Source organism: Equus przewalskii, chromosome 12, assembly GCF_037783145.1.
Source record: "Equus przewalskii isolate Varuska chromosome 12, EquPr2, whole genome shotgun sequence".
Classification (NCBI taxonomy): Eukaryota; Metazoa; Chordata; class Mammalia; order Perissodactyla; family Equidae; genus Equus; species Equus przewalskii.
Window position 1 is genome coordinate 6,261,036 of NC_091842.1, and position 26,229 is coordinate 6,287,264.

The 26,229-nt window shown below is 46.5% G+C and overlaps 1 protein-coding gene and 2 long non-coding RNA genes across 8 annotated transcripts in view; 2 read left to right on the top strand and 1 right to left on the bottom strand.

Moving 5' to 3' along the window:
- SMURF1 (SMAD specific E3 ubiquitin protein ligase 1) overlaps positions 1–26,229 on the bottom strand; it is a 112,508-nt gene that overhangs the window by 3,750 nt on the left and 82,529 nt on the right. For 2 of the 6 annotated variants that reach the window (XM_070567476.1, XM_070567472.1), the window contains exons 4-18: positions 25,244–25,377; positions 25,028–25,093; positions 23,715–23,790; positions 21,943–22,184; positions 21,144–21,228; positions 20,448–20,525; positions 19,408–19,554; positions 18,140–18,338; positions 16,257–16,360; positions 8,084–8,198; positions 6,681–6,859; positions 5,378–5,515; positions 4,279–4,399; positions 3,037–3,238; positions 1,292–1,376 (exon numbers count right to left, since the gene is read on the bottom strand). In XM_070567476.1, the coding sequence (XP_070423577.1) occupies positions 1,292–1,376; positions 3,037–3,238; positions 4,279–4,399; positions 5,378–5,515; positions 6,681–6,859; positions 8,084–8,198; positions 16,257–16,360; positions 18,140–18,338; positions 19,408–19,554; positions 20,448–20,525; positions 21,144–21,228; positions 21,943–22,184; positions 23,715–23,790; positions 25,028–25,093; positions 25,244–25,377 (1,971 nt within the window). The remainder of the gene's footprint in view (positions 1–1,291; positions 1,377–3,036; positions 3,239–4,278; positions 4,400–5,377; positions 5,516–6,680; positions 6,860–8,083; positions 8,199–16,256; positions 16,361–18,139; positions 18,339–19,407; positions 19,555–20,447; positions 20,526–21,143; positions 21,229–21,942; positions 22,185–23,714; positions 23,791–25,027; positions 25,094–25,243; positions 25,378–26,229) is intronic. The other 4 variants (XM_070567471.1, XM_070567474.1, XM_070567473.1 and 1 more) reach the window with 4 other exon arrangements.
- LOC139074834 (uncharacterized) lies at positions 13,344–16,883 on the top strand. Its single transcript, XR_011524684.1, has 2 exons — positions 13,344–13,507; positions 15,877–16,883. It is a non-coding gene; the product is annotated as an uncharacterized lncRNA (long non-coding RNA).
- Positions 23,096–24,392, top strand: LOC139074833 (uncharacterized). The gene is made up of 2 exons (XR_011524683.1): positions 23,096–23,223; positions 23,555–24,392. It is a non-coding gene; the product is annotated as an uncharacterized lncRNA (long non-coding RNA).

Genomic DNA, 26,229 nt, shown 5'->3' on the forward strand with positions numbered 1-26,229 from the left:
TTCTCTGTACCAGGAACGCCCTCTTTGCGGACCACCATAATCCAGCCTGGCCGGCAGTCAAATCACCACTAACAATTTACGGCATGCTATCTCAGCCTCTGTGACCGGATCTGAGACCAAAATGGGGCAGTCTGGAAAATTCCATTTCAAAACTAATAAAATGTCAAACCCCTGGTAGATGAAATAAATATTAAATTTCTGACTCAATATTTCCATGGGGAAATTCATTTCCAACGTTTGCACAAAGAAAAAGAAACCTTTTAAGAAGCTATTCTCTCAAAAATAAAAATAACAAAACTGTGACCCAGAGTGACCTGTTGAATTATAGGGGGCAAGCAATTAAGGATGGTTTTTGCCAAGAAAGAGTTGAAGTAAATGGCACGCTGTCTTTTTGGGGAGCTTTGGCCTCAGAGGATATTTCTCATCTCCATTTCACTCCAAGCACTGAACTATGAAAGGACACAGCCTCAGGAGGACAGAGCCACCAAGCGTCAACACGGTGCTGTTCCCATAGCGGCCATGCTGGGGGCGGGGCTCGGCCCCCTGGCCACAGTCTCAGCAACAGCTTTAGTAGCTGACTTCACAGGTGTGGAAAACCTAGTTAGCATATCAAGTAAGTTGCCCAAGGTCACAGAGGAGAAGGTGTCACAGCCCACGTTTGAACCCACATCCTCGGGTTCCACTCAGGAACCTTCCATTACATCACGATGCATCTCGACATTGGGAACTGGGTCTCCTGGACTAGACGTGGCTGTTCCTTTCAATAAGTGGTTCCGAGACAAAGGGTATGTAAGTGATTTGACTTTTAAACCACAAAGGAAGTAGTCCACTACAGATAATAGTTAAGTTAAAATTTAGGGAGGAAACATTTTTCAATACACAAGGTACGTCTGTCACAAGCAAAGTTTCCAGAAGGAAAATGGGGCCCCAGGAAGACTAATAACCCTAAGTTAAAAACTACGATTTTCCCTACTGTCGTACACACATGCACGCGCACACACACACACACACACACACACACACGTGGCAAGACCCAGTGAAGTGAACACTGGAGCCACTGGAGTAGGAGCCAACATGAACGACAAAAGGACAAAACTGGTTTCACCAGCGGGCCTTCTGACAACCCTCATGTGTGACACACTCCCAGAGCTTGTCCCCTTGACACTGCTGCCACTGTGGGGCTACCCATGACTCTGCATAAATGAAAGGCAGAGGGCGCCAGATGGGAAAGGAGCTCAGGAAGTCCCGTGCTGACCGCGCACGGGGACAGGCCCGGGGCCGGCGTCCTTACCAGGTGTGGGCCTTCGGGAGGTTGTCGGTGTTGGCGTCGATGAGGTGGATGGTGAAGAGCCGGGGCCCTGCCGCGCCTGTAGAACCTTACAGGACAACATTCTAGTTAATGCACTTCAGACGCAGAGGCCGGGCCCACTGCCCGCCACCCCCTCAGCCCCGAGGCCTCAGGCTATCCTGCCAGAAGGTCGCGAGTTCCCGGGGCAGCATGAGCCCTGCCCAGCTCAGGACAGGCCTACGGCGGCCACCAAGTGACTGAGGCCAGACAGTGCCGAACATCACAAGGGCGGAACAAAGGGCGGGGAACTTGCCTGCCGCCCTGACCGTGAGCCCACTCAGCCCCGGGGGGGGGAGGGGGGTGTGAGGGGCCAATCCTGACATCACCAGGGATGGTTTTTTGAGCAGAAATGTTTAGCAAGCAGGCCCACTGTTGGCAGAGGCCAGGAGTGTTATGAGAAAAGGCGGGACAGAGGCACGAAACCTCCTCAGGCAGAGGCATGATGGGAAAGATGACAGCCTAGGACCAGAGCCCAAGGGAACGGAAGTCACTTCTCTCACTGAAAGAGGCCCTTAAAATGAGGAAAAGTCTACAGGGAACTTTCTAGACATGAAATACATCTGCTATCACCATTGATATGCAAAGTTCAATTTACTAAATTTTAACATATTAATATTCTTTACCTTCCTCCTTCCAGTTCTCAGGGTGATCAAGAGACACAAATCTGCAATTTTACAAATCACAGGGCCAGGGGGAAGCCGGCGAGGACCTCCCTAATTGGCCATGGCTGACCAGGAGCCCCTCCGATCCCCTCATGAGGTACAGAAACTTCAGCGTCTACAGATTTCTACCTCCCCCTCTCCACCCCCCAGCTCCAGACTTGAGTGAGCCAGGGACCAGTCAGGGCTGGAAGGGACGAGAGAAAGGATGGGTACCTAACTGGACTGTGGAGCAGTTATCAGGCAGTCCACTTGTATAGATGAGGAGACTGAGGGCCAGAGAAGACCCCTGGAGCTAATGACCCACATGGTAGCGGCAGACTCAGTCTCCTGATACTTAGGCCAGGCCCCTCTCTCCCGGGTCCCAGGTCTGCAGTTAAAGAGCTGCTATCAGAAGATTCAGAAGTGAATCCATGGGACACTTTAAAAACTCTGGTTTTTGTTCCCAAAGCCTTGTTGCTGTTTCTCCCCTCCCTGTCAACCAACTCTGTAGGGGAGGCGGAGGCATCGGGCTCAGTGGGCCCTTCCTGGCTCAGGTCTTTCCAAACTCAGCCCCGACTGGCCACCAGGCCAGCCAGCAGCCGCCACTGCTGCTGCAAGGACTTGGGCCAACCCGAGGACGTCCCACCGGTGGATGCCCGTGGCCCGCAGAGTCCCTGGGAAAGGTGGGGCGGAGGGGAAGTTGGCTTTGGCTGATATTCTCGCCCACGTATTTAGAGAGATTTTCTTTTAACTTGGGTAAAGGACAGCAGAGCCTTGAGCCCCGGGAGCCGGCAGAGAGGGCAGCATCATCTTTCATGGAGGGAAGAGGGTCCCCATGGCCACCAGGAGTGAGCGCAGCCCGTCCGCCAGGGGGCGCCTCCGCAGGGCTCAGCAATTGTTAGGACAGCACATCCCCCACATCGTTTTCTAGCCGACGACATCTCAGAAGAACCCCCCAGCACATTCCAGTTCTTCCGGCCCCGGCATGGTAGAGACCAGGCCCCCTGCGGCGTGCAGTGCCACCAGCCCCGCCTCCACGTCAGTCACCTTGCAAAGCCTTGAAGCCTTGGAGAGGGACTCGAGTGGACCCGGTGACAAACTGCAGGAGCCGGGCCCTCCTCTCCTCATCGAAGGTCTCCACCGCCTGCCAGAACCAGCGCACGATGTTGCTGTCGGCCACACAGTGCTTGAGCCGAGTGTTGGACTTCCAGTCGTTCAAATCGATTTTATCCAGGCCGCCGATGATCAGCTGGGGAGGTGGTGCAAGGCATGTTATTTCTACCGGTGTCTACACCAACGTCACGACAAGCCTCCCAGGTTCCCAGTGTGTGAAGGGAGTTAACTCAGTTCCCAAAGCAAAGCCGCAGCTCTGTCTGAATAAACTAGACACGTATTTAGACGAGAAGAGGAGGACACAGGACGCCTGAGACACACGCTCTGTCTGTCTGCCCCTCGGGCTGGTCCCACCCCCGGGCCCACGGTGCACAGCGATGTGACACCCAAGTCTTACACCCAAGTGTGGGTCTGTGTGTTCGCACTGCACTGGGGAGGAAAGAACCAACGTACAGTGCTCGGAGCTGACTGGAAAATGGGGCCGCAGCCCCGTGATCTCTTGGGGACAAAGACACGTGGGGTTTAAAGTCTGACGAGAAGGGAATGCAGCAAGAGTCACGTACGTATCTCTGCAACTTGCTTACAAAGTTCCCTCCGGAGCCTCTGCTCCAAGAGGGACGCTCTGCTCGGCTCACAAGCTCTTGGCGGCTCACTGGCGGCAGAGGCTGGGAACAGTTTTAATGGCCTGAGCTATTTGGCACCAAATAGAGACGGATAAGAGATGAATGAATCACTGTGTTCAAGTACATGAAGTCTGATTAGAGAAGACAGTGACACTTTGTTCTGAGCCTAATATTAGCCAGAATGAAAACAAAAAGCTGACACTGTGGGAAAATCTGGTCATAAATGAGAGAATTTCCTTGATCTGAGGTGAAGACACAGGAGGGGCTAGAACTCTCCACTGCTGGAGATCCTGGAAAACAGGGTAAGCCACAAACACCTTGAACAATGTCTTGAGAACAATCCACATTCGCTGCTGCCAAGTGGACACCCGGCATGTCATAAACAGGCTCAAACATCCTCACTGCCTTCTCCCTCTAGCCCGGACTCTGCTCCTCGAGGGGCCCAACAAACTCCTAGGCTCGCCTCACTCTGCAGCCGGGTTGTGAATTGAGAAAACACCCATCACATTGGAGCCCGTGGATGCTGACGTGGCTTGGCATGGGGGGCACGTACCTCCAGTTCCTTCTGGTCAAAAGGCTTCAGTAAGTGTTGGGGAATGAGCTCATTAAACCCTTTCTGAAGAGCTAAGAACTGGGCTTCAATTCCTCTCATAAACCTCCAGTTTACATACAACCTGAAAGACAAATTCACAAGTTGGAAGCGACACCAAAAGGCGCGTGAAACAAAGCTTTTCTCCATCAGTAGCTTCTGGCATCTGCTGAGCCTCGCACCCTCCCCGCCTGGCCTCCCTGGAGGAAAACCCCACCAGTTGGTAGCACGTAGCCTAAGTAGCAAGTCAAAAATAAACCAGCACATCCCCTTAGACATGATTCTTTGCTAAAAATAGCCGTAGGATTTAACCTGACCTGTCCCAACAACCGACACAATTTAAAAGTATATTTGAGGGGCCAGTCTGTGGCCGAGTGGTTAAGTTCGCACGCTCCGCTTCAGCGGCCCAGGGTTTCGCAGGTTTAGATCTTGAGCGTGGACCTAGCTCCGCTCATCAGGCCACGCTGAGGCGGCGTCCCACACAGCACAGCCAGAAGGACCCACAACTAGAATATACAACTATGTGCTGGGGGGCTTTGGGGAGAAGAAGAAGAAGAAAAAAGTATATTTGAAAATAAAATGCAGGACAATGTGAGAACTACACAGCAGTGTGACAGCCTAAGCACAGGCATGCCCACGTGTTTCTAAATTTCCAATGTTAAGTGACTAGTCATTTGTTGCCCTAATGAGGTGGAAAAACAGATTATACTGGAATAGACTTCCTTGAGACTGATCTCAAGGAAGGTTCCAGGCCTCCTCCTCTCTCCTGTGCTTGCCACCTTCACAGCCAGAAGTGGGCAGTCACTTAAAGTCCTTTCCCACCCCCCTCAACAGGTCAGCCCCTGTCATATCAGGGTCCTCCACACAGAGCTCCCACCGTTGAGCCCGATGGTTTCTGGGGGTCTCTTCCGTTGATGTGATTGTGTCACAGTGCTGGCAGGGACAGGCAAGCCTCTCACAGCAGAGGAGCCTCCGCAATCTAAACAGGGACCTCGCCTTGCCCAGGACGGGGCCAAGCACCTCGTGTCCCCACTGGCGACCAGCAAGTCTCCCGGAACCTTACCGTACATATTCCTTCTTGTTATCCTCTGTGACGGGAACATTTCTGCCGTTGGGTTTCAGTTCATGCTGAAGAATCCTCCCGAAAGCATTGTGTTCCACACAGAAAGTGTGGTCCAGCACAGGGGTGATGTCGTTCTCTCTGCGGAAGTCAGGACAGAAGACGGATGGATGTCAGACCTTTCTCACCACAAGGGCAGTGAACGAAACATTAAATGGAACAATCCAGTAGAGAGAGAGACAGGATTCAGTGACTGCCAGACCCAGGGCTGCAAGAGGAAGACCCAGAGCTCATGTCGGGGCTGGACGGGGCTGGTTCTGGCAAGAGCTGGGAGAGCACAGCTCCAGATGTGTCCTCGACTCTCGGCTTTCTCACTCACAGAAGGAGGGTGACGGTAGCTGCACCATTCTGTGATTTGATGAGACACAGCAACGTGATTGCTTGGTAAACCGAGTCTCGGAGCAGAAAGGGGGGAACCATCAAGAGGAAGTGAGTCTAAGAGAATCGGCGTGCAGACAGCCGCACGATGGAAATATTGTTCCCCCTTTACGGCAGCCCTTCCAAGTGTATCCATTCAAACAGAGCAGCACTTGAAAGTTACGACTGGCTCCTTAATCGGCCACATTTCTTGAAACACAGATGGAATGGAAGATTGTCTACAGGTTGAAGGCCCTAAGCCCCACCGACCACCATTTCGAGTTGGGACGTGGGTATGAGGCCGACCAGACACGGCATACAATCGGAGGCCTGGCTCGTGGTCAGTTCATCAGCTTGTCCTCCCTGCACCAGCTCCTGGATCTGCCTGTCGCTCCCATGGAATCGGCTCATTCCCAAGGACCCGTGACACCTGCGGTTGCCATGTTACTGTGCCTGTTGCTTTTAAGAGAGTTTTAGGATAATTCTAAAACAAAAGTGACTGAACACTAACTTCGTTTTGGTACTTTCTGGGCCCCTCTAGAGACTGGCTGGAGACACCCTCGAGTGTCAGAAACCAACCACCCACCGCCAGGCCTGGGGATTAACATCCACCATCACACCGTAATAACTCAGGGAAGGAGCAAAACGACTAGTCCGTGAAGAGACAGCGGCCGAACACGATGAGGAAAACAAGCCAATTAAGTATTTTTGTGAAATCTACTTCTGTGTTTCTGGTTGTAAAACAATAGTTTATTTCTCTTCCCTAATTTCACACCCATCCCCTAAATATATACGTGTGTGCACACACACAAAACAAGTGCATCCGGCGTACACTAAGACGAGTGACGATGCATGAATTTCCAATGAACTGAGGTGAGTCAATACTTACAGAATCCACACTAAGCTCTTATGGAGCTCTGGGTCCACCGATTCCAAGTCCGAGAGCTGGATGGGCTTCCCCAGGAGCTGCTTATAGAAGGGGACCGTGAAGCCCCCGTTTATGTAGTGTCCGTGGAACACAGCGAGACCCATGATCCGACCCACAAAATGGAAGTAAGACAAGTGGTCCTGTAGGGGGCACCAGAGAACAGGAATTCATTAGAAACATGACCAGCCAAGACGGCTATCCTGTGCTTTTTCCAAGCTTCTTGGGGAACAGTCTGATGGGCAACCAAACCCTGAATCAGTCACTCACAGGGTGTGCTCATGACCCAGCAAGAGAAGGCTGCTAGGGTGGTCGAAGCTGAGAGCACGTCTTTGGGACAGATCATCTGAACGACACTTTACATGCTCTCAGTCCGAACACTTCTCAGAACTGCTAGATAATTTGCGGGACCCAGCGCAACATGAAAACGCAGCGCCCCTTATTCAAAAGTTAATTTTCTCATGGTGACAGCAGAGAAGGCAAGCAAGTGTGGGCCCTTCTGAGCGCAGGGCTTCAGGCTCCACTCAGGTAGACGGGCCAGGGAGCCACCCGCTCCGCCTTCGCAGCGCACTACACACAAAGGGCAAGCACCCCTGCTCCTCTCCAACCAGCCCTCACTCCCACAAGAAAGAAGAGAAGAAATCCAAAGAAGGAGAGAAAAAGAACACAGAGGAAAATAAGTATGAACAACCTGAGTAAAAGAACCACTCTAAACCCAGAGCTGCTGTGGTTTGTAACTAGGGAGCCCACACTTCTACTGGCAGGTTGCAATTCTATCAGAGAATGAGTCAGAGCTTTGTTTCCAGGTTGGAAAAAGGTTCTGTCCCATTTGAATGCCTGCAGAGTCCAGCTCCTCCCGACTCCGCCTCAGGGACCAGGTGCACGGCTGGCCTACGACACAGCCCCATGGGGAGACTCCTCCACTCGTCCGCTACCTGTCGCTCAAACACTCTGTGCTTACGGCCTCATCTAACGAGCAGCTAAGAGTGTCAGCACTGGTGGCCAAGAAGGCCAGTTACAGAAATATTTCAGTTGGAAGGAGGATGGACTTTGTAACCCACTTCTCAGAATGACAGTCAACAAATACGGTCGTCACACCAGAGTGTCCCCAAAGGGGAGTAAAGTGCTTTGAGTCTATGAGCAGCTCAATTTCACTCTTGTTCTCCTTGAAAACAACATACCCCATCACTAAAAGTACAGAATTGAAGTCATCCATCTTAATCCAGTTCTTACTCTACCTTTCAAAGTTTTACCATCGTCTTTGAGTAAGTCTCTAATGAATAGACCACGAAGTGAGATCGAAGCTGAAAATCCGTTTAAAAAAGTCTCCCACTGAATTCCCTACCTCTTTATGCATCAATACTTACAGGGTTGATTGAAGAATCTGGGTTGATTTGCAACATGTAAATATTGTCCGTAGAATATTGGAAGAGTCCATAATACGGATTCAACATTTCATGGCACAATAAATAAAGCCACTCCCTAGGGCCAAGGACAACAAAAAAGCATTTATATGGGCTAAAACTTCTAGTTTTAGATCTTAACAAAAGGATTGATTTGTCATACCCTCGGAGGCCAAAACAGTACAGAGTGAAGCGAGCAACTGTGAGGATTCCTGGCTCTGAGAGAACATGATTTGTACAAAGGGGGCAAATAATCTAACGAAGTAAAAGCTTGCTTCTGGGAGTATCAGAAATGGCTTTTCTGGCCCAAACGCCAATAGCTCTGAAGCTGAGAAAGAACTGGGGCTGACCAGAATTAGCGTCATCTTAGAAGTACAGTATTCTTGGCAGGTTACTCGTTGGTTTACGCGCACCCCAGCTAAGGTTTTCTTGGCTACTTCGCAAAGATCAAAATCTCAGGTGATGATGTTTATGATGTAACTGACAAAAGTGCGATCAAAAGCAGTGTGACCCTACTTTTATTCAGAAAGTGTGTGTGTACATACACACATACACAAAACAGAAAAAATATATACGTGTAGCACAGAAAAAGATGGGAAGGAGGTACGCCAACATGTTGACAGTAGTGAATGAGAATTAGCATTCTGGGGCATTTTCATTTTTCCTTTTGCTTCTTTCTAGTTTTAAAATTTCCAACCATAACATGTACTATGTTGTAAATAAGGAGAAACCATTTCACAGCCCAGGGAGGGCAGGGCTTGATCAAGAACAACTTCTGCCCTTCATCATTTCTGTCCTGTTGAATTCTTATTTTTTTACCGTAAACATTTATCATGTTTATAATATAAAAAACTTGTTTAAAACTTAAAAGTATTAACTGTAAGAGTTTTAAAATCTGGGTGAGGTACATAGTGATGAATATGTTTGAATCATTTCATTTTAAAAAGCCCCAAATCAAAAACAGCATTCTAAATAGAGTCTGTATGATTCAAATGCCACAGTCAGTTGTAAGCCCAGGTATGGGGGACCCTATGCAAATACCGGTGACAGTTATATAAATAGCCTTTTATTTTTTCTACTCAAAATTCCTTTGAAGTGAATAAAGCTCATTAATATAGCACCCCCAAATTTTATTCTGGAATTTCTTACTCTTTCAAGTAGAAAAGACAGAGAATTGAGAAAGAATACAAAAAGATAAGCACACATGGACAGCTAATCTTCGACAAAGGAGCAGAGGGCCTACAATGGAGAAAAGAAAGTCTCTTCAACAAATGCTGCTGGGAAAACTGGACAGCCACATGCAAAAGATTGAAAATTGACCATTCTTTTTCACCACACACCAAGATAAACTCAAAATGGATCAAAGACCTAAAGATTAGGCCTGAGACAATAAGTGTTTTGGAAGAGAATATAGGCAGTACACTCTTTGACATCAGTTTCAAAAGAATCTTTTCGGACACTATATCTCCTCAGTTGAGGGAAACAATAGAAAGAATAAACAAATGGGACTTCATCAGACTAAAGAGCTTCTTCAAGGCAAGGGAAAACAGGATTGAAACAAAAAACAGCTCACTAATTGGGAAAAAATATTTACAAGCCACTTATCCGACAAAGGGTTAATCTCCATAATATACAAAGAACTCACACTGCTTAACAACAAAAAAACAAACAACCCGATCAAAAAATGGGCAGAGGACATGAACAGACATTTCTCAAAAGAAGATATGAATATGGCCAATAGACACATGAAAAGATGTTCATCATCGCTAATCATCAGGGAAATGCAAATCAAAACTACACTAAGATATCACCTTACACCCGTTAGATTGGCAAAAACATCCAAAACCAAGAGCGACAAATGTTGGAGAGGTTGTGGAGAAAAAGGAACCCTCATACACTGTTGGTGGGAATGCAAACTGGTACAGCCACTATGGAAAACAGTATGGAGATTTCTCAAAAAGTTAAAAATAGAAATACCCTATGAGCCAGCCATCCCATTACTGGGTATCTATCCTAAGAACCTGAAATCAGAAATCTCAAGAGTCCGTTGCACCCCTATGTTCATCGCAGCATTATTTACAATAGCCAAGACGTGGAACCAACCTACATGCCCAGAAACTGATGATTGGATGAAGAAGATGTGGTATATATACACAATGGAATACTACTCAGCCATAAAAAAAGACAAAATTGGCCCATTCGCAGCAATGTGGATGGACCTCGAGGGCATTATGTTAAGCGAAATAAGCCAGTCAGAGAAAGACGAACTCTATATGACTCCACTCATAGGTGGAAGTTAGTATATTGATAAGGAGATCTGATCGGTGGTTACCAGGGAAAAGGGGGGGTGGGGGGAGGGCACAAAGGGGGAAGAGGTGTACCCACAACATGACTAACAAAAATGTACAACTGAAATCTCACAAGGTTGTAATCTATCATAACATTAATAAAAAAAAAAAAAGATAAGCACAAACGCAAATAATTTATCCCCCAAAATTGTGAGAACACACAATAAATGATTAGGCCCAAACACAGTTACATATCGAACTCAAAAGAACAGAAAGGAACCGCCAGAGAGATGAGACCCCGGATCTTATCAAGTCTCTTTACTCGAAAGGCAAAATTACCCAACTCCAATATAGTACTTTGATTCATCCCCAAGTTTTGGAGTTTGGATTTGAGAAGAATCATTTTCGCAAAAGCCACAGACCTGCAACTGTCTAGACGGGAAGTGACTGAAATACAAGCGAACACTGTGACCGAGCATGGACAGGGTAAACGGGCACCTCGGCACAGCCCGGAAGTGAGAAGGGAAGAGAGAACTAACTACACACAGAGAGAGCGGAAATGGTTCAGGGCCAAACACTGGGAAAGAGAAGGCAGACTGACTCTCATTGACCAGATAACAACACACTCATACACACGTGTGTAACTAAAATCTCTCCCCAGCTCTCCGAGATAAGTGTGATCCCGTTTACACAGGAGGAATAATCCAAGGGTGAAATAACAATGTGAGATCAAACCTGAGGCAGCAAGACCAGGATTCCCAGCTCTTTCCACTCCAGCATCATGTCAATCAAGGGAGCTACTCCATGTGGAAGCCTTGATAACTTGGAAAATGCAGGAGGAACAGAACTCTTACCAAACCAAGCTATTCATCTGCATGCCTAGGATATATAATACCAGTCGTGCAAAGGAATAATGGTAAATTGAAACAGTTTGCGATACTGAGCTCTTGAGATATCTTGAGACTACAAAGGAAATAGCATAGAAGAGAAAACTGACGTCGCTCGATTTGAATTGTTAGGTCAAATATGACTAAGTAGGAAGATTCTCACCTGAGAAGACAGACAGAAGCCTAAACCTCTGGCCAGGAAATGGAATTAGTGTCATCAAGGGCAAAGAGAAGTTACACTAGCCAAAAGAAAGAATTTCTAGAGGTTTCTAGAGGTTTCTAGAATCGAGATCGAGAAGATCCAGGAAGAAACTTGGGACAATCTTGAAAGGAAAACGATTTCCTGTGGAGAGGCAGTCCAACGTGAGCTCACTGTGAGGAAAATGCAGGCCTTTCCGCGGGCTTCATCCCAGAGAGGCTCAGAAGCAGCCGAGGGCCAGGAGGCGAGACAGAGGACGAGAGAGTGATGGGGAGAAGTCAGAGGAAGGAGTCTCTTCTAGGGCCAAAGGGCACACTGTGACTTCTTTCTTTCTAATTCTTTTCTTTTGACTGCTGAAAAAAAATCCCAACTCTACCCGGAAAAGGAATGAGACCACATAAAGCTCATCGGAACAGAATTTTCCTTGGGATAGCCGCTGTAGGGCGGAGAATTTGCTTGTGTTTTCTAACTGTGAAGGTCTGAGGCCCCGAGACAGGGCCACTACGACACACAGGCTCTCCTCTGGAGCGCAACCCAAGCTGTGGCCTGACAGTCACTTGTGTAATTCTTTGATTAATGTCTGTTCCTCACCGGACTGAGAACTCCTTTGCGTGGGGAGTTTGCAGGGGTGAAGGTGGCAGAGAACAATTTACTTTGCTCACGACTGCATCCCCCGAACCTAGTAGATGGCAGAGTCTCAATATTTAATGGTTAATGAACGGACATAATTCTCACAAGGGCATACAAATTATAGGGGTGTTCCCCTTTAAGAAGATGCCGTGTGTGATAGATATATTATTTATTTTCATTCTTTCATTTTACATTTTATTATAATAGAATTCAATGAACGAGTATGTTATGGCGATTTAAGAGACAAGATACAAACTATTGAAGCCTGGAAGACAAGGTGAGGAAATCCCCCAGAAGTAAAGGGAAAAAAGCGAAGATGGGAAATAAAAGAGAAAAGATGAGAGACATAAGGATCAATCCAGGGAATCCAACATCCGAGTAACAGGCGTTTCAGAAAGACTAAAGAGAGGAAATTCCCAGAGGAAAATTCACTCACTCAGCAGATATTTATCAAGATGAGCGTTCGCCATGCGTCAGGTACTCTAGGAACAAGGACTCAGCCGTGCACAAGACAGAGCTCCTGCCGGCCACAGTTCGTGTCCAGAGACGCAGATACGAGGGAGCAGCTCACACAGCCCAAGAGGCCAGCTGAGAAGGCTCCTTCAGAGCCGGCCAGGACAGGCCTCCTGGGGGCACCCGTGAGTAGGGACCTGAGCGAACGGATGGAACAAGCTACATGAGGACCTTGGGAGGAGTTCTAGCAAAGGGAACATGCAAGGCGGCTGGCAAAGCTGCTGCGGGCTGGGCAGGGCTCGGGGTAGAAACTTGGAGGGGCCGCCAGGTGGATGGGGATGGGGGCTCAGGAACAGGGGGGTGACAGAGCTGAGTTTTCAGAGAGATCACAGGGGCTGCTGCTGGGAAACGGCGTGTCAGGAAAGTGAGAAAGCAGGAAGGGAAGTGAAGCGACTACTGCAGCAGCCAGGAGCGAGAGGGGAGGGGCTGGGGGCCTGAGCCGCTGGGGTCGGAGGGGATGGGAGGTGGAGGGGATGGGAGGTGGAGGGGATGGGAGGTGGCTGGGGCGGGACTCTCTTCTGAACGTAGAGCTGTGAGGACCACGATGGACTGGCTCTGGGAGGTAAGGACCACTCCACAATCTGAGCCAGACAAGCTGAGTGGGCGGTTTAGTGAGGTGGGAAAGGCTAGGGAGGAGCTGGTATGAGAGAGGAAGTCAGAAATTTTGGACTGTTACGTTTAAGAGGCTTTAGAAATATCCAAGGAGAGATGAGAGGCAGCTGGGTAGCAAGTGTGAAGTTGCGGGGAGCAAAGGGGCAGGAGGCACACATTCAGGAGTCGCCAGCATGCAGAGTCTGACGGCCATGGGACTCGGAACCCATGCACCTAGGAAACTCCAGGACCCAGCGTGGAGGCCCGCCAATGTCCCAAGGTAAGGAGAGAGGGAAGCACCAGCAAAGGGGACCGTAGTGAGCCGGAAGGAAAACCAGGAGAGTGTAGTGTCCCAGAAACCAAGTGGACAGAGTGTTTGAGAAGCAGGGAGCGGCCAATTGTATCAAGTGCTGCTGACAGACCAGGTGAGAGAAAGACTGAGGCGGCATCACTGGGTCCAGGGAGACGTAGGTCATCAGAAACCTGGACACAAAAGGCTTCACAGGGCAGAAAGATCAGCTTGGCAGGGGTTCAAGAGAGAGCGAGGGATGTGGAAGCAGAACAGAGATGCACACCGCTCTTTTGGGGGGTTTTGCTATAGAGAGAACAAAGAAACAAAGCAACGCTGAGAGTTAAGCATTCTTGAACAAATTTTTGTTTTTCCTGGAATTTATAATTGTTTTTCTTTTTACTTTGCATTATTTGCCTTTCTTGCTTCCTTTTATCTTAGACAGGAAGAGGATATAGTGTCCAGGGCAGACTAAGGGGGGGCACGGTTGTTTCTTTAAGCGACTTGTAGCGCATTTGTACGCAGACAAGGTTGACCCAAGAGAAAGGGACATTTTACTGAAATGAGAGAGACGTGAAACAGCAGCAGAAGCAGCAGGGCCCGGGGTGCACTGTGCAAGGGGGTGCTGCTCCTCCACGTGAGCACGTGTGGGCCATCCAGGACCCCGCAGGGAAGGTGGCATGTGGGTCCAGATACTGGCAGGTGGGATATTCGGTGGTGGCGAGGAAAGACTCTTCAGATTGTTTCTGTTTCCTCCGTTAGAGAGGAAGCAAAGCCAGCAGCTAAGAGTGAGGATGGGGGCAGTGAGGCCAGAGAGCCGAGAAGGAGGACAGGTGGGGTGACGAGAGAACCAAGGAGAACCACAGCAGGTGCCACAACCCCCCTGCGGTTTGGGTTTGTGGCTGTTGACGCAGAGAAAGGCCAGCAGTGGGGAGGCGCATTTTCTTCCAGCCACAGTCAGCTGCCCAGGTGAGGCCCGGAGCAGCCTGAGGACGGGACTCTTCAGGGCTGGGCTTCTGCTGGGCAAGGACAGCAAACGGAAAGAGGAGCAGGGAGTCCAGCGGAGGTGCAAGGGGATTGTGATGGCGGGTTACAGGTAAGGAGGAAGTGGGGATAGGATGGGGGTGAAAAACAAAATAGGTGGTGGAATCTATGGATGGGTGGTTGTGGATGGCGTCAAATAAGTTCTGGTGAAGAACTGACTAAAATCAGACTGTCATCGGACCACTATTCAGTGGCACCGGGTGCTAGAAGACAGCACAGCAATGCCTTCAAAGTTCTGTCTGAATGAAAATTATTTTCTTCTTAGAGGTCTATAAAAAGCCAAACTATTAGTCAAAGTGAAAATTAAAAGATATTTTCATACACAAGATCTTGGAAAATTCACCTCCCACACACCGTTTCTAAGAAAGCTACTTGAGGATATAGTCCAGGAACACAAGGAAGTAAGCCAAGAAAGAGGAAGCTATGGGATCCACAAGAAAATGGCTCTAACCCAGGAAAGCAGTGAAGTCCCACGATGACAACTGTCCAGAAACCTAGAGAATCATCAGTCAGATGGGCAGAGTCGCCGCAAGGGAGAACACGGAGGGAAAAGGGTGGGTGGGGGATGGCAAAAGATGAAGTCTGATTGCGTAATAAAGACAGAGTATGGCTTTAAAAAGAAAAAGAAGGAATTCCTGGAAAAATTAAAATTTGCTCAAAAAGATAAAATAAATTACAGAATACCACTTAACCCCTCAGCGAACAATATTTACATTGTCATAATAATGTAAACAGTGTTGATTTTCAGCTCTTACAAATAATAAGAGACAAGCACAGGACACTCAATTTTGGTTACAGAACAGAATATAAATCTTAGTCTCGACAATATAAAAGTCATATCATAGATGACAGAAGGTAAGAGGCAGAAGGAATGCTGAAGGGAGAGTTAGGAGTGTTAATATTCTTTTCTTATGAAAAAAAGAGGTCAAGAGAGAATGTCGCTAGTTGACGAATCAAAAAATAATGGTAAAAACACATTATGTAGAGTTACAAAGACAATGATAAACGATCTAAAAATACTGATATGACTAAACTGGGACGTCAAAGTATTAAATTCGATTCTCAAAACCATTATCCAGTCTATCTGTATCTATGATCACAAATCATGAAATTAAGAGATAATAACTGAATTCAATCATATAGTGATACACAGATACCTATTAAAGAAACAGTTAAAAGAGCAAAAAAGCAGTTGTCTTGAAGGTAAAACGAGGTAGAACGGGAAATGGTAGCTTTTCATTATCATATTCTATTTCTAAAATCATTTGCATGAATTATTTTGACCACAATTTCATTTTACACAATTCCTTCGACAGAGATGCAATTTACATGCCTTCCTGCCGCCCCTGAAAGTCCTCTGATGACAAAAGCAGGCTGTCCCCCAGAGCAATTCCAGGAGCAGGTCATTCACGTTTCAGGTTCAGACACGTCAGGTGAAGAAGGGGTGAGTTTAAAAGCTGAATTCTCGCTTTACAAGAAGTAAATGAGTGGCGAAGAGCAGGGACACGTACACGAAAGGTGATGGCAAGATGCCAGGGCCACGCGCTCTGAGGAGCCTTATTCTAAGAAAGCTCGCTGAGGTCCTGACTGCTCCAGGACAAGCCCGAGAAGGGCAAACAACTTCCCTCGGACAATACTTTATTCCAGTTCTGCCGGAATCCACGCGGCAGAAAGGGCGGGTAAGTCAGCGCCTCACCTGGCCACGCCACCGTAATCCAAACCCTCCTCTCCGCGGAATTTCACCATCAGTCGCTTTTTCAAGTCTTTTGGCCGCATCTTCATTATCTGGCGATAAGACTCCTACGTATCAAAATTACAGTTTCAGAGAAAAGAACTTTTCTTATTCTTAAAGTTATAACAAGATTAAAGGTTACTGATATTGGAACCCAAATAAATAATTCATTCAAATCTGAGTTCTATCTGATTCCTATTCAGAGGGTTTATCTGGCATCTAGCACATCGCGGCCGCTGTCATCTTTTCTCCCACTGTCTCTCTCAGAAACAACAACAAAGCGAACACGCACCCGGGGATCCGGCACCTAAAGGAAACACGTGGATCTGTTTTCAGCCCAATCACTAATGATTTAAGAACAAACTGGGGTCGGCCCCGTGGCCGAGGTTAAGTTCGTGCGCTCCGCTTTGGGAGCCCAGGGTTTCACCGGTTCGGATCCTGGGCGTGGACATGGCACTGCTCATCAGGCCATGCTGAGGTGGCATCCCACATGCCACAACTAGAAGGACTCACAACTAAAATATATATACAACTATGTACTGGGGGGCTTTGGGGAGAAAAAGGAAAAATAAAATCTTAAAAAAAAAAAAACCAATGTCCTCACTAGAGTGGATTTTCTCCACACAGATTAATTTTAACGTGTCCATACTATGAACGATTTATATATTTTAACCAAAAAGAAGTTCCTAGAGAGTCTGAATATTGAAAGAATTCTGAGCCTGTTTCCATATCGGAAGCGAAAAAATCACATGATTCCCACTGAGTCAAAAAGCAAACAAGATTTTGTGTAAGACACAAAGAGCTTACCCAAAACACGGAAAACCTGTGGCCCTCAGCTTCCACATTTTCAGGGGAACTAGCTAAACGTCTCTAGATACTTCTAGTGATGAGACACTTAAGGCTCTTTTCATGCTTTAAATTTAAGGTAATTCAAACCCTACCACCCCAAGAGGGAAAGCGGATGTTGAGTGGAAATGCTCTGGCAGCAGTGTCAATAATTCAGCTCTTTCCTATCCCTGGCAACCCTTCAAACTGCTCAACGGGCCACACTGGGGACTTCAGCTGATCCAGCCACTCAGCTGGCGCCAGCGGTGCACGAGCGCCCCGCCCGGCCTGGGCTGCCTCAGTGCCCCCACTGCGAAGACGGCGCGGGGCTCACAGCCGGGCCTCGCCCTGCCCCTCCCTCAGCTGCGGGAGCCCAGTGAGAATCTGGGTTCAGTTCTCACCCAGGCTCATTCGATCACTCCTGCCAATGATTCCACAAAGGCAGGCAAGATGTGGCCCAAACAGCTGAGATTTACCTTATGAGCATATCTTCCTTGAGAAAAGGGCCACGTCTACAAGAAAGCCCTGCCTGTTGAGGGACCCTGACCCCACAGGGGAGCTGTCTAAAGGAGAGAACCCTTTCCAGGAACCATCTGATCTTCCTACTTCCAGAAGAGACACGAGGGTGGCCTCTTGGCCACTAAACTTCTCTGAGGAGGCAGCGCCATTAGATGAAATTCCGCACGAGGCGCCAGCAGAAGGGATGAATGACTGGTTCTGAGGAAGCGTGTAGACTGCAGGAACATATAATCTGCACAGTGCAGACTAGGGGATTTACAATATTAATTAGAACTAGATTCTGTACAAATTTCTAGGGTTTCACCTCAGAAGCTGTCTAATTTTCAACCTTTTACCATAGGAGGAAATAGTTCCCTGTGTCTACGTGGCCTTTGGTCCTGATAAACCCCTGCCCTTCAGTGAGTAATAAAATCGATACCTAAAATAACAGACAGAAGAACTCGCTGTCTGTTCACAGGGACGAAAAGTCTAGGCCTGACGTGCTAGTTGCGCTGGTTCCATACCTCAAATATCTCTTCTCTGGATACTTCGATGCGGCAATGGCCAGCTTGGGGCTGCTGAAGTGACAGTTCGTGTCTGAGGACCTTCAGTTTCTGGACTAAATCTCTCTCGTATCTCTGGGCGGGAAGCTCCTCGTCTTCCACGGAGCCCTCGCTGGGCAACGGCAGCGGCTGGCTGGGCTCCTTGAGTTGGCACTGGTGACTTGAGAGGAACAGAAGCACCATAGTCACTCCGAAAGCAGCGGCCAAGGGAGCTGCAAGCCATGCCCTCCCCACCCCCACCCCTTGCCAAACGACCAGACGAGAGTTCATTACACAGAACCTTCTCTGATGACATAACTGTGCGCATAGATATGTAAAAACTATAGCCTAAATATAGGCCTAGGATAAATAAAGGAAATAGCCCAGTTCCAAGCAATGGCTTACCGCATACATTATCGCTGCCATAAATAAAACCAGAAATTGCCATCATTCATCATGCACCTCGTATCTATGGATGAGACTGACCAGCGCCCTATTAGATGCACCTTGACGGTTAGCATGAAATGGAGTTAACGCGAAAAATTTTTAAAGCAGATTATCGCAGAGGCGGGCGACAGGCACAGAGCAAAGAACTCAAGTGCTATCTAATGGTAACCATTCCTCGTTTCCGTAACCACGAGATTTCCAAGCCCGCTCATTAAAAGCAGAATTCCAGTAAGATAAGGGGACTAGGAGAGGGGCAATGTGACACTGGTCTTGCTCAAGTTTTCACTAATGCCAGCGTCAATGACGAGAGCTGGGTGGGCTTCTGTGTTCTGAGAACACCACACACCTGGAACACTGAACGTGGGATCCCAGATAGTCCCCAGGTCCCAGTGATCCAGGAATGATGCAGCAAAGGCGCCGGCAGGCAGCAGTATGGACAGCCGAGCCCTTCCAGACAGCGATGACGGGCACTAAGGACAAACCTCATTTCACTGCTTCTCCCTCTAAGGGCCACACATTTCATCAGGCGCTGCGTGCGGAAGCTCGTTAAGAAGCTGCCAAACGCTGCCATCTCTGTGAATTGTCTTTAGGCTGCGAGCAAGGACAGCGTGACAACGACATGTGCTCCGGGACCGCTCACAGCTCGCTTGAGAGTTTGCAACATGCAATTGCCACCAAATATTTAGCATATTTTGCTTATGGTTTTTCTCCACTAACAAACAATACGGCAGATAAACGAAGACACATTAGAAAACATTAAATGATAAATGTAAGAGGTCAACAAAGATTTTGTAAAGTCTTACTTCATGATGTGGTGTAACCTTGGGTCGGTGAACTGGGTTGTTCGGTTATTATGATCTACAAAATATATCCGCCCAGACACTGTACTTCTGACTTCCCAACCTGGTGGCAGCGGTCCAAGTTCATCACAGTTCACACTGTTAAGGTCTCTACCAAAACGGAAGACACAGAGAGGTTTGTCCCTCTGAGTATGGAGGCATAAGACCGAAACTTCAGCGAGAGGAACCACAGGAGCCCCTTATCAATGTGGCCACGTCCCAGTTCTGCTAAAGGGACGGTCACGGTGCTACTTACGCCAAACTCCCACTGAGTCCAGGCCTCTGTGCCGCCAGTGGCGGCAAAAACCAACAGATAAAAACCGCCTTTCAGAGCCTATAACCACGACACAGAATGTGGTCTACCGGGAACATCATTTCTTACACGCAAGAGGGCCAAACTAGCAGGAAGTATAGGAATGCCTCCTGAACGGAGTTAAATGAAATGCTCAAGGTCAGAAAGGTTTCTTCATTGAAGAGCTCCCAGACAGCACAAGTGTTTTAAAGCTGAAGGGGAGGTATTAACATGCACTTGAAATCTCACATTTGCAAACAGTTGCACCGGGAAAAGGCATTCTTAATTTTAGTTGGCTTGGCGAAGCAAGTATTTCTAATTCTACCCCTTGATTAATTATTTCAATACAATCTACAGTCATATGGGAGCAGAGCATTACTGACCAAGATGCTTTTCTAATTAGCACAAAAGCCTGACAGTTCTTACAGTGGGTACTAAAGAGACACCTCATTCATTTGCAGGTACTATTTCCATTCTAATTATGGATACGGAATCGTAAATTCAACATAGACTTGGAAAATCAAAGACAGGAAGCTTGTTCTCAGATGAAACAAATTATGAATAAAAAGGTAATGAGCATTACTAAAAATGTTATTAGGTAGTAATGCTATTCTAAAACACAAAAATTGAAAGAAAAAAAAAAGGAAAGCAAAAGCAAAGAAAAAAAAGAAACTTAACTCCATTATGGGGTGGGGGTGGGGATCTCTCTGACCTGGGCTCAGATGTTTGGCCTTGTAGAAGGAATTCGTATAGAAAAGCTTCATCTCCCCCAGGAATGGTCCCCAAGGGGCTGAGGCAATAGGGACAGTAAAGTAGAAGAGAGAAAGGGTAATAGAGTCTTTATATTTCCTTTTTAACTTTTTATTATGGAAAATTGTAAGCATATAAAAAAGTAGAGAGACCACAATGAATAACCAGCTTCAGCACTCATCAACTCATCATCAACCTGTTTCAAATATACCCCATTCGCTCCCCCACCCCAATTACTTGAAGCAAATCCCAGACATCCTATCATTGTATCGATCAATACTTTTAGTTTAAAATGAGAGCAACCCATCTTGAATGGTTTATTGGCTTATCAAGTCAGAGCACATTGGATCTAATTTAGGGGTGAGGGGCTTTTGCAGTCACGTGATCTGATTTCAAGACACAGGATTGCTTCCTCAAGGACCACTTGCGTTATAGGAGCTGCCGGTTTACCAGGTGGAGAGTGTAGGGGGCAGCAGAGCTGGGACTCCGGGCAGAGGGCCTGAGGCCGAGACCCCTGGGACAGACGTGCTCTTTGCACTGCCACTCTTCCAAGCTTACAGCTTCAAACCTAAGGGGCTGTATCATCCGCAATCGGACGGGGGGGTCCAGGCAACCGCTGGAAAAACGCATTCGAGGGTGTGAGTTTTAGAAAACCTACCTTGGTATCCTGGGGTCGTGCCACGTGCTAACTCCAGTCTGCGTGTGCAAAAAGTACACTTGGCCCTGCACTGTTGTTCTTTGCTCTGCATAAGAAATCGGGGGACGCGATTAGTTCAGTTCAGTTCCCAGGAGAGTTTTCAGCCAATCCTCTAAGCACGGAATCTAAGCTTCCTTTCAACACTCTTTAAAATCACTGAAAGAAGGATTTGCAAGGGCAGCGGTTAACCTCTGCCTGACCTCCTCACCTCACAAGCCCTATGTAAACGTTTGGGCGGACTGACTTCCTCCTGTTCACTCCTGGACAGGCGGGGCTCTCCTTACTCAGCGATCTGCACCCCAGGACTGACCTCACCTTGACCTCTGTTACCTCCGTATGCTCTTTCCTCTGGTATGATCTGCCTCCGTCATTTAGGTTCTCCCTCTGTGGTTGTGAAATATTCCCTTCTTTTCACTTCTACCCCATGCTGTCCTCGCCACATTCAAATTACAGAGCGCTACAAATACCCTCAACTAGCCCACGCATCCTCTTCGCTTTCTTTGGTATTCATTTGCCCAAAATTTTCACACAATTGCTAAACTGAGAGATGGGAACAATTGCTGACAAATTCATGACAAGCAAGATTCAACACCATCTTTTTCCAGTTCCTGGTCTTTACACTGACACAACCATCATATGGCACAGCTCTGCCAACACCAGCAGTGAAGGCATGTACAAGTTACTAAAAAAAGATGTTAAAAATCAAAGCTCTCTGACACACTCCAGATAACGCTCAGGATGGCAGGGTGAATTCTCTCACCATAGCCTTCAGGCAGTTCCGGTGACTGGTGGCCATGGGGTCGGTTCTGAGGTGTCTGGAGTGACCCTCGGACCTCAGGATTCCGCAGTCGCTGTGCCTGAAGTCTTTGATCTTGACTTGGGGATTCCACAAATCTGCAGTTGCCTCCACCAGCAGCAGCACCAGTACTGTCTGTGTAAGGGGCTGGTTCCTCCATGAAGCAGCTGAGTGGCCTTCCAGGCCCTGAGTCTTCATACACGGTTCTGGAAGGGAGGAGAACACAGCACACATGGGAACACCGGCCCAAGACGAGTACCTTCAAATTCAACGCGATGCTCTCACATCTGTTTATTTGGCTTTTCTCGAACAATATAGAGCATCCCAAGTGCTTAGTCTCATAAAATTCATCCTGTCCTAATTAAATAGATAGACTTTTTCACGAGGCACAAGTGGCCAAAGGAAGCCATATGTAAAGTGCCACGGAGGCCACCTATGGTATTTCATCCTTGGGTAGAGCTGAAGGACTGGAAAAAAATCAGCTTTGCATTATAAGGAGCCTGTGAAATGAGGTTTCATTTTTCTTGATTTAAATCAAATCCAAATACTCCATTTGCCTTGTTATTTGATTCTATAACAGAACTTCTAGTTACATAAAACACTGCAATGAGTTTAAGTTCTCTTTCACACAAATCTTCACGTCCCTGAATAACTGAAGACAATTGACTAGGCTATTTTCCTTTATAAGCAAGTGCTTTTCAAAAACATTTCACACTGAAACACTTCAAATACATACACCAATTGACAGCCTGGTTCAATGAACCCCCGACTCCTCACCCAGCTACACAATGATGGTCTCGTGGCTACTCCTCCAATTTCTCCCTCCACTGGATTATTCTGAAACTAATCCCAACAATTTACCATTTCATCCTTAAATATTTCAGCATCTACCTCTAGAAGATAAGGACTTTCTCCGTTATCACGACTAAAAAAAAATGTAAATCAGTTCTTCTAATATCGTCAAATATCAGTCAGTGTACAAATTTCTCCAGTCAGTTCTCATTAATCAGGATCCAAAGGAGGTCCACACATTGCATTTAATAGGTATGGCTCCCAAGTCTCTTTTATTATTAATTTATAGGTTCTCTTCCTTCCTTTTCATTTATTTTTCTTCCAGTGTATTCACTGAAAGACACTGGGTTGTGTCTTCTACACTTTACAGAAGGCCCCCCTCCGGATGGCGCTTATTGCATTCTCTCGGGGCTGTGAACACGTTCATTCCTCTGGCCCCTGCATTTCCAAGAGGTATGTCAGTGTGAGATTCTCTCTCTTTTGTGATGTTGTTAGCAACCATTAATGGTTATCGCCCAGCTCCAATTAATCTATTGGGGATCACAAAATTGTGATAAGGACCAATGAGAGTTTTTGATGGGGTTCTTTTTTTTTTTTTTAGTGTTTTAAGTTTTTTTCCTCCCTGCATCATTATGAACTCGAAGATTTTTAATATATTTGATGTGTTTCAATCCATTGCAGTTGTAATTCTTATTGATGCTCAACGTGTCCCATCTTTGGCTAGTGGGACCCTCTTTAAGTAGGATCCTGAGTCTTTGGGGCACAAACCCACTAGTCTTTACAGCTTCCTTTAGAGACAAGGAAACCGGATCCTGGTTTTATCCCAAAGTCATCTCCTGCACCTCAAGCATTCAGCACAGAGAAAAGGCGTGAAGGACACTTTCACACAGAGCGAGAGCCCAAGGCAGCAGAGAACTCCGCCGCATCGCCACGGGGGTACGTACCCTTCATTCTCTAACAGGCCTCTGCAGTCTACCACAGACCCTCCAGTGCCTATTCTGTCTCGTGTCTGTAAACCGACTAAAAGAGAAAAGAACGCCTTGCATTAAAATCCAGTGGTATCTTACACAATTGTAACACAGTGAGCCATTGCGAATGTATAAGTTACGTACACTATTATGAAAAAAGCGAGGCATATGTATACACATACACACATATATTCCTATGCTTTCAGGTAGGAAGCGTTTTATTCCAGTAGTTGCACACCACCGCACACCGCTTGGAACATTCCTTGTGAATGTGGAGCAGAAAGAGGTGCTGCGTTTTCATGCTCTCCATAAAAATAACAGAACTCGATATTCACTTCCTCTAAGTTACCTTTTTAAGAAGCTTTTGACTTATGTTCAATAAGGACAGAGAGAGCACTTTCAGCATTTGCGAAGTCTACATGGATCTAAATATTTATTTTCTATCTCTGCCATGAACAACAAAGACATTTATGAAGTTGCTTCCAGTTATTTGTTCTTCCCTTTGACGGCCTTCCACAGAGAAAAGAAGAAATCAGAAGCAGAAGAGCATTAAGCGAGAACATTTTTTCACTCAGGAATTATGATCGTTTTCAGGATGTATATCCACTGTTCATTTATCTTGGGTCAAGTCTACATAAGACAATATCTAAAACATTTGGGGTCATGAGTCACTCTGGTGTGCCGCTGAAATAGTATGTTTTGATTCTTTGCAACACATACAATCAACGTCTGAGTTGCCCTAAAATGCTAATAAAAATGGGATGGATAATAGGATGAGCTACTTAACAGATAAATCACTTCCAATGGAACACCTCCAGTCGACACTCTGTAACATTAGCACACTTTATTTTTCATTCTAAATAATTCAATCCTCTGACTCTATATTACATGGAAGTCTTCAGAAATCATCTTTGCCTTTTACATATGTGACGGGTCTTCCTGAAGAAACTACTTCTCAACTCTTGCATATGTGGCCACTATTCTTAACACCTACACTTGGATAATACACTGACAAATTAATTGTCCATTAATGCGATGGTTAAAATTATAACCCTAAATCGTTTTGTCATTTTAACTCAACTTTGAATGACAGGATGATGGGAATTAGGTTAAAATAATAAGAACCACACAAGATGAAACGTTTTAGTACTGAAGAGATGGCCCTGTATGTGGTTTGTCCTTCCAAGTATGTCACCACTGTCAGTGCCCACTTGTGTTTTCGCAGTGCTGAGGAGTTGAATGTTAAGCTCTGTAAAAGCATCTCTTTATACAGATGAGAAAGTTCTTACCCACTATTTGGCCACGAACTGCATCAGTATCTGAGGGACTTAGTTTGCATAGATCCAAACGCTGGTCTGCAAACAAACAATTCAAAACTTAACCCAGGGAAATGTTAACTAGGGAGGAAGGCAGGAATTCTGTATTCAGCATTAAAAAAAACATAGGTGCCTCATAATAAGCCTTCTTCAGTTGCATTAGGAGGCAGCAAAGCGTTTGGTTCTTACATCCAGTATCTTTTAATCTGCTGATGGCATTGGAGAGCAGCCGCACACAGCCCAGGAAGCCAGCTCCCTGCTTCTTGTGAATTTTCTTGTGGTTCCACACGCTGATAGTTATAGAATCGGTTTTCCCAACATATCTGAAAACAATAGGCAAACTCATTTTAATCGTATTTCTGAATTACGAGAGCACACGGAGATTTTATCTGACTTGTTAGTACAGAAGAATCCTGTTAAGATAATGTTGGCTCCATATTGACATGCAACAGGTAATCCATAAATACAGGTCTACTAACTTCAGTGGGCTGGGAGAAGGACTACAACCAACCATGTAAGAAGCAAATATAGACGAGCACATGATGATGACAAGCTTGTGGCAGAGAATTACTATATTTTAATCATTCCAAACGTCGATGACATGATTCATAAATTCCCCCCAACTACACTTAATATAGAATGCTAGCTTGCAACAAGGGGCTGCTTATAAACCCAGAGATCCATCCAAAGTACACTAAAGGGTACTAACTCAGATAGTAACCCCCCACATCCTCTCCAGGCAAGTCAACCATAGTGGGGAGCTTTCAGGACAAGGACTGACAACCACTGTCCAGGTTGGAAGTGGCACAGTCCAGGCCACTTACAATACGTCAGTGTAACTGAACTTGAGTCTGAGAACCCAACTACTAAAACTCCCACCCAAACCCAGTACAATTTGTGCTGCTAAAAACCAATAATCACTCAGTATTACTTTGACGAAAATTTCTTAACAGGGACATGAAAACATAAAACAGTGGTTTTCAAAGTGCAGTCCATTTTATGAATGAATATAAGAAACTATCTGATTGTACGTCGGCTTATATACATTCAATCACACCAAACTATATTTTCTCTTGCAGAAAATATATTTGTACTAAAAGGCAAAATTTTAAAAAATCAACAGAAACACATATAATACTATATATTTGCATAATAAATATGGATAACAATAATTC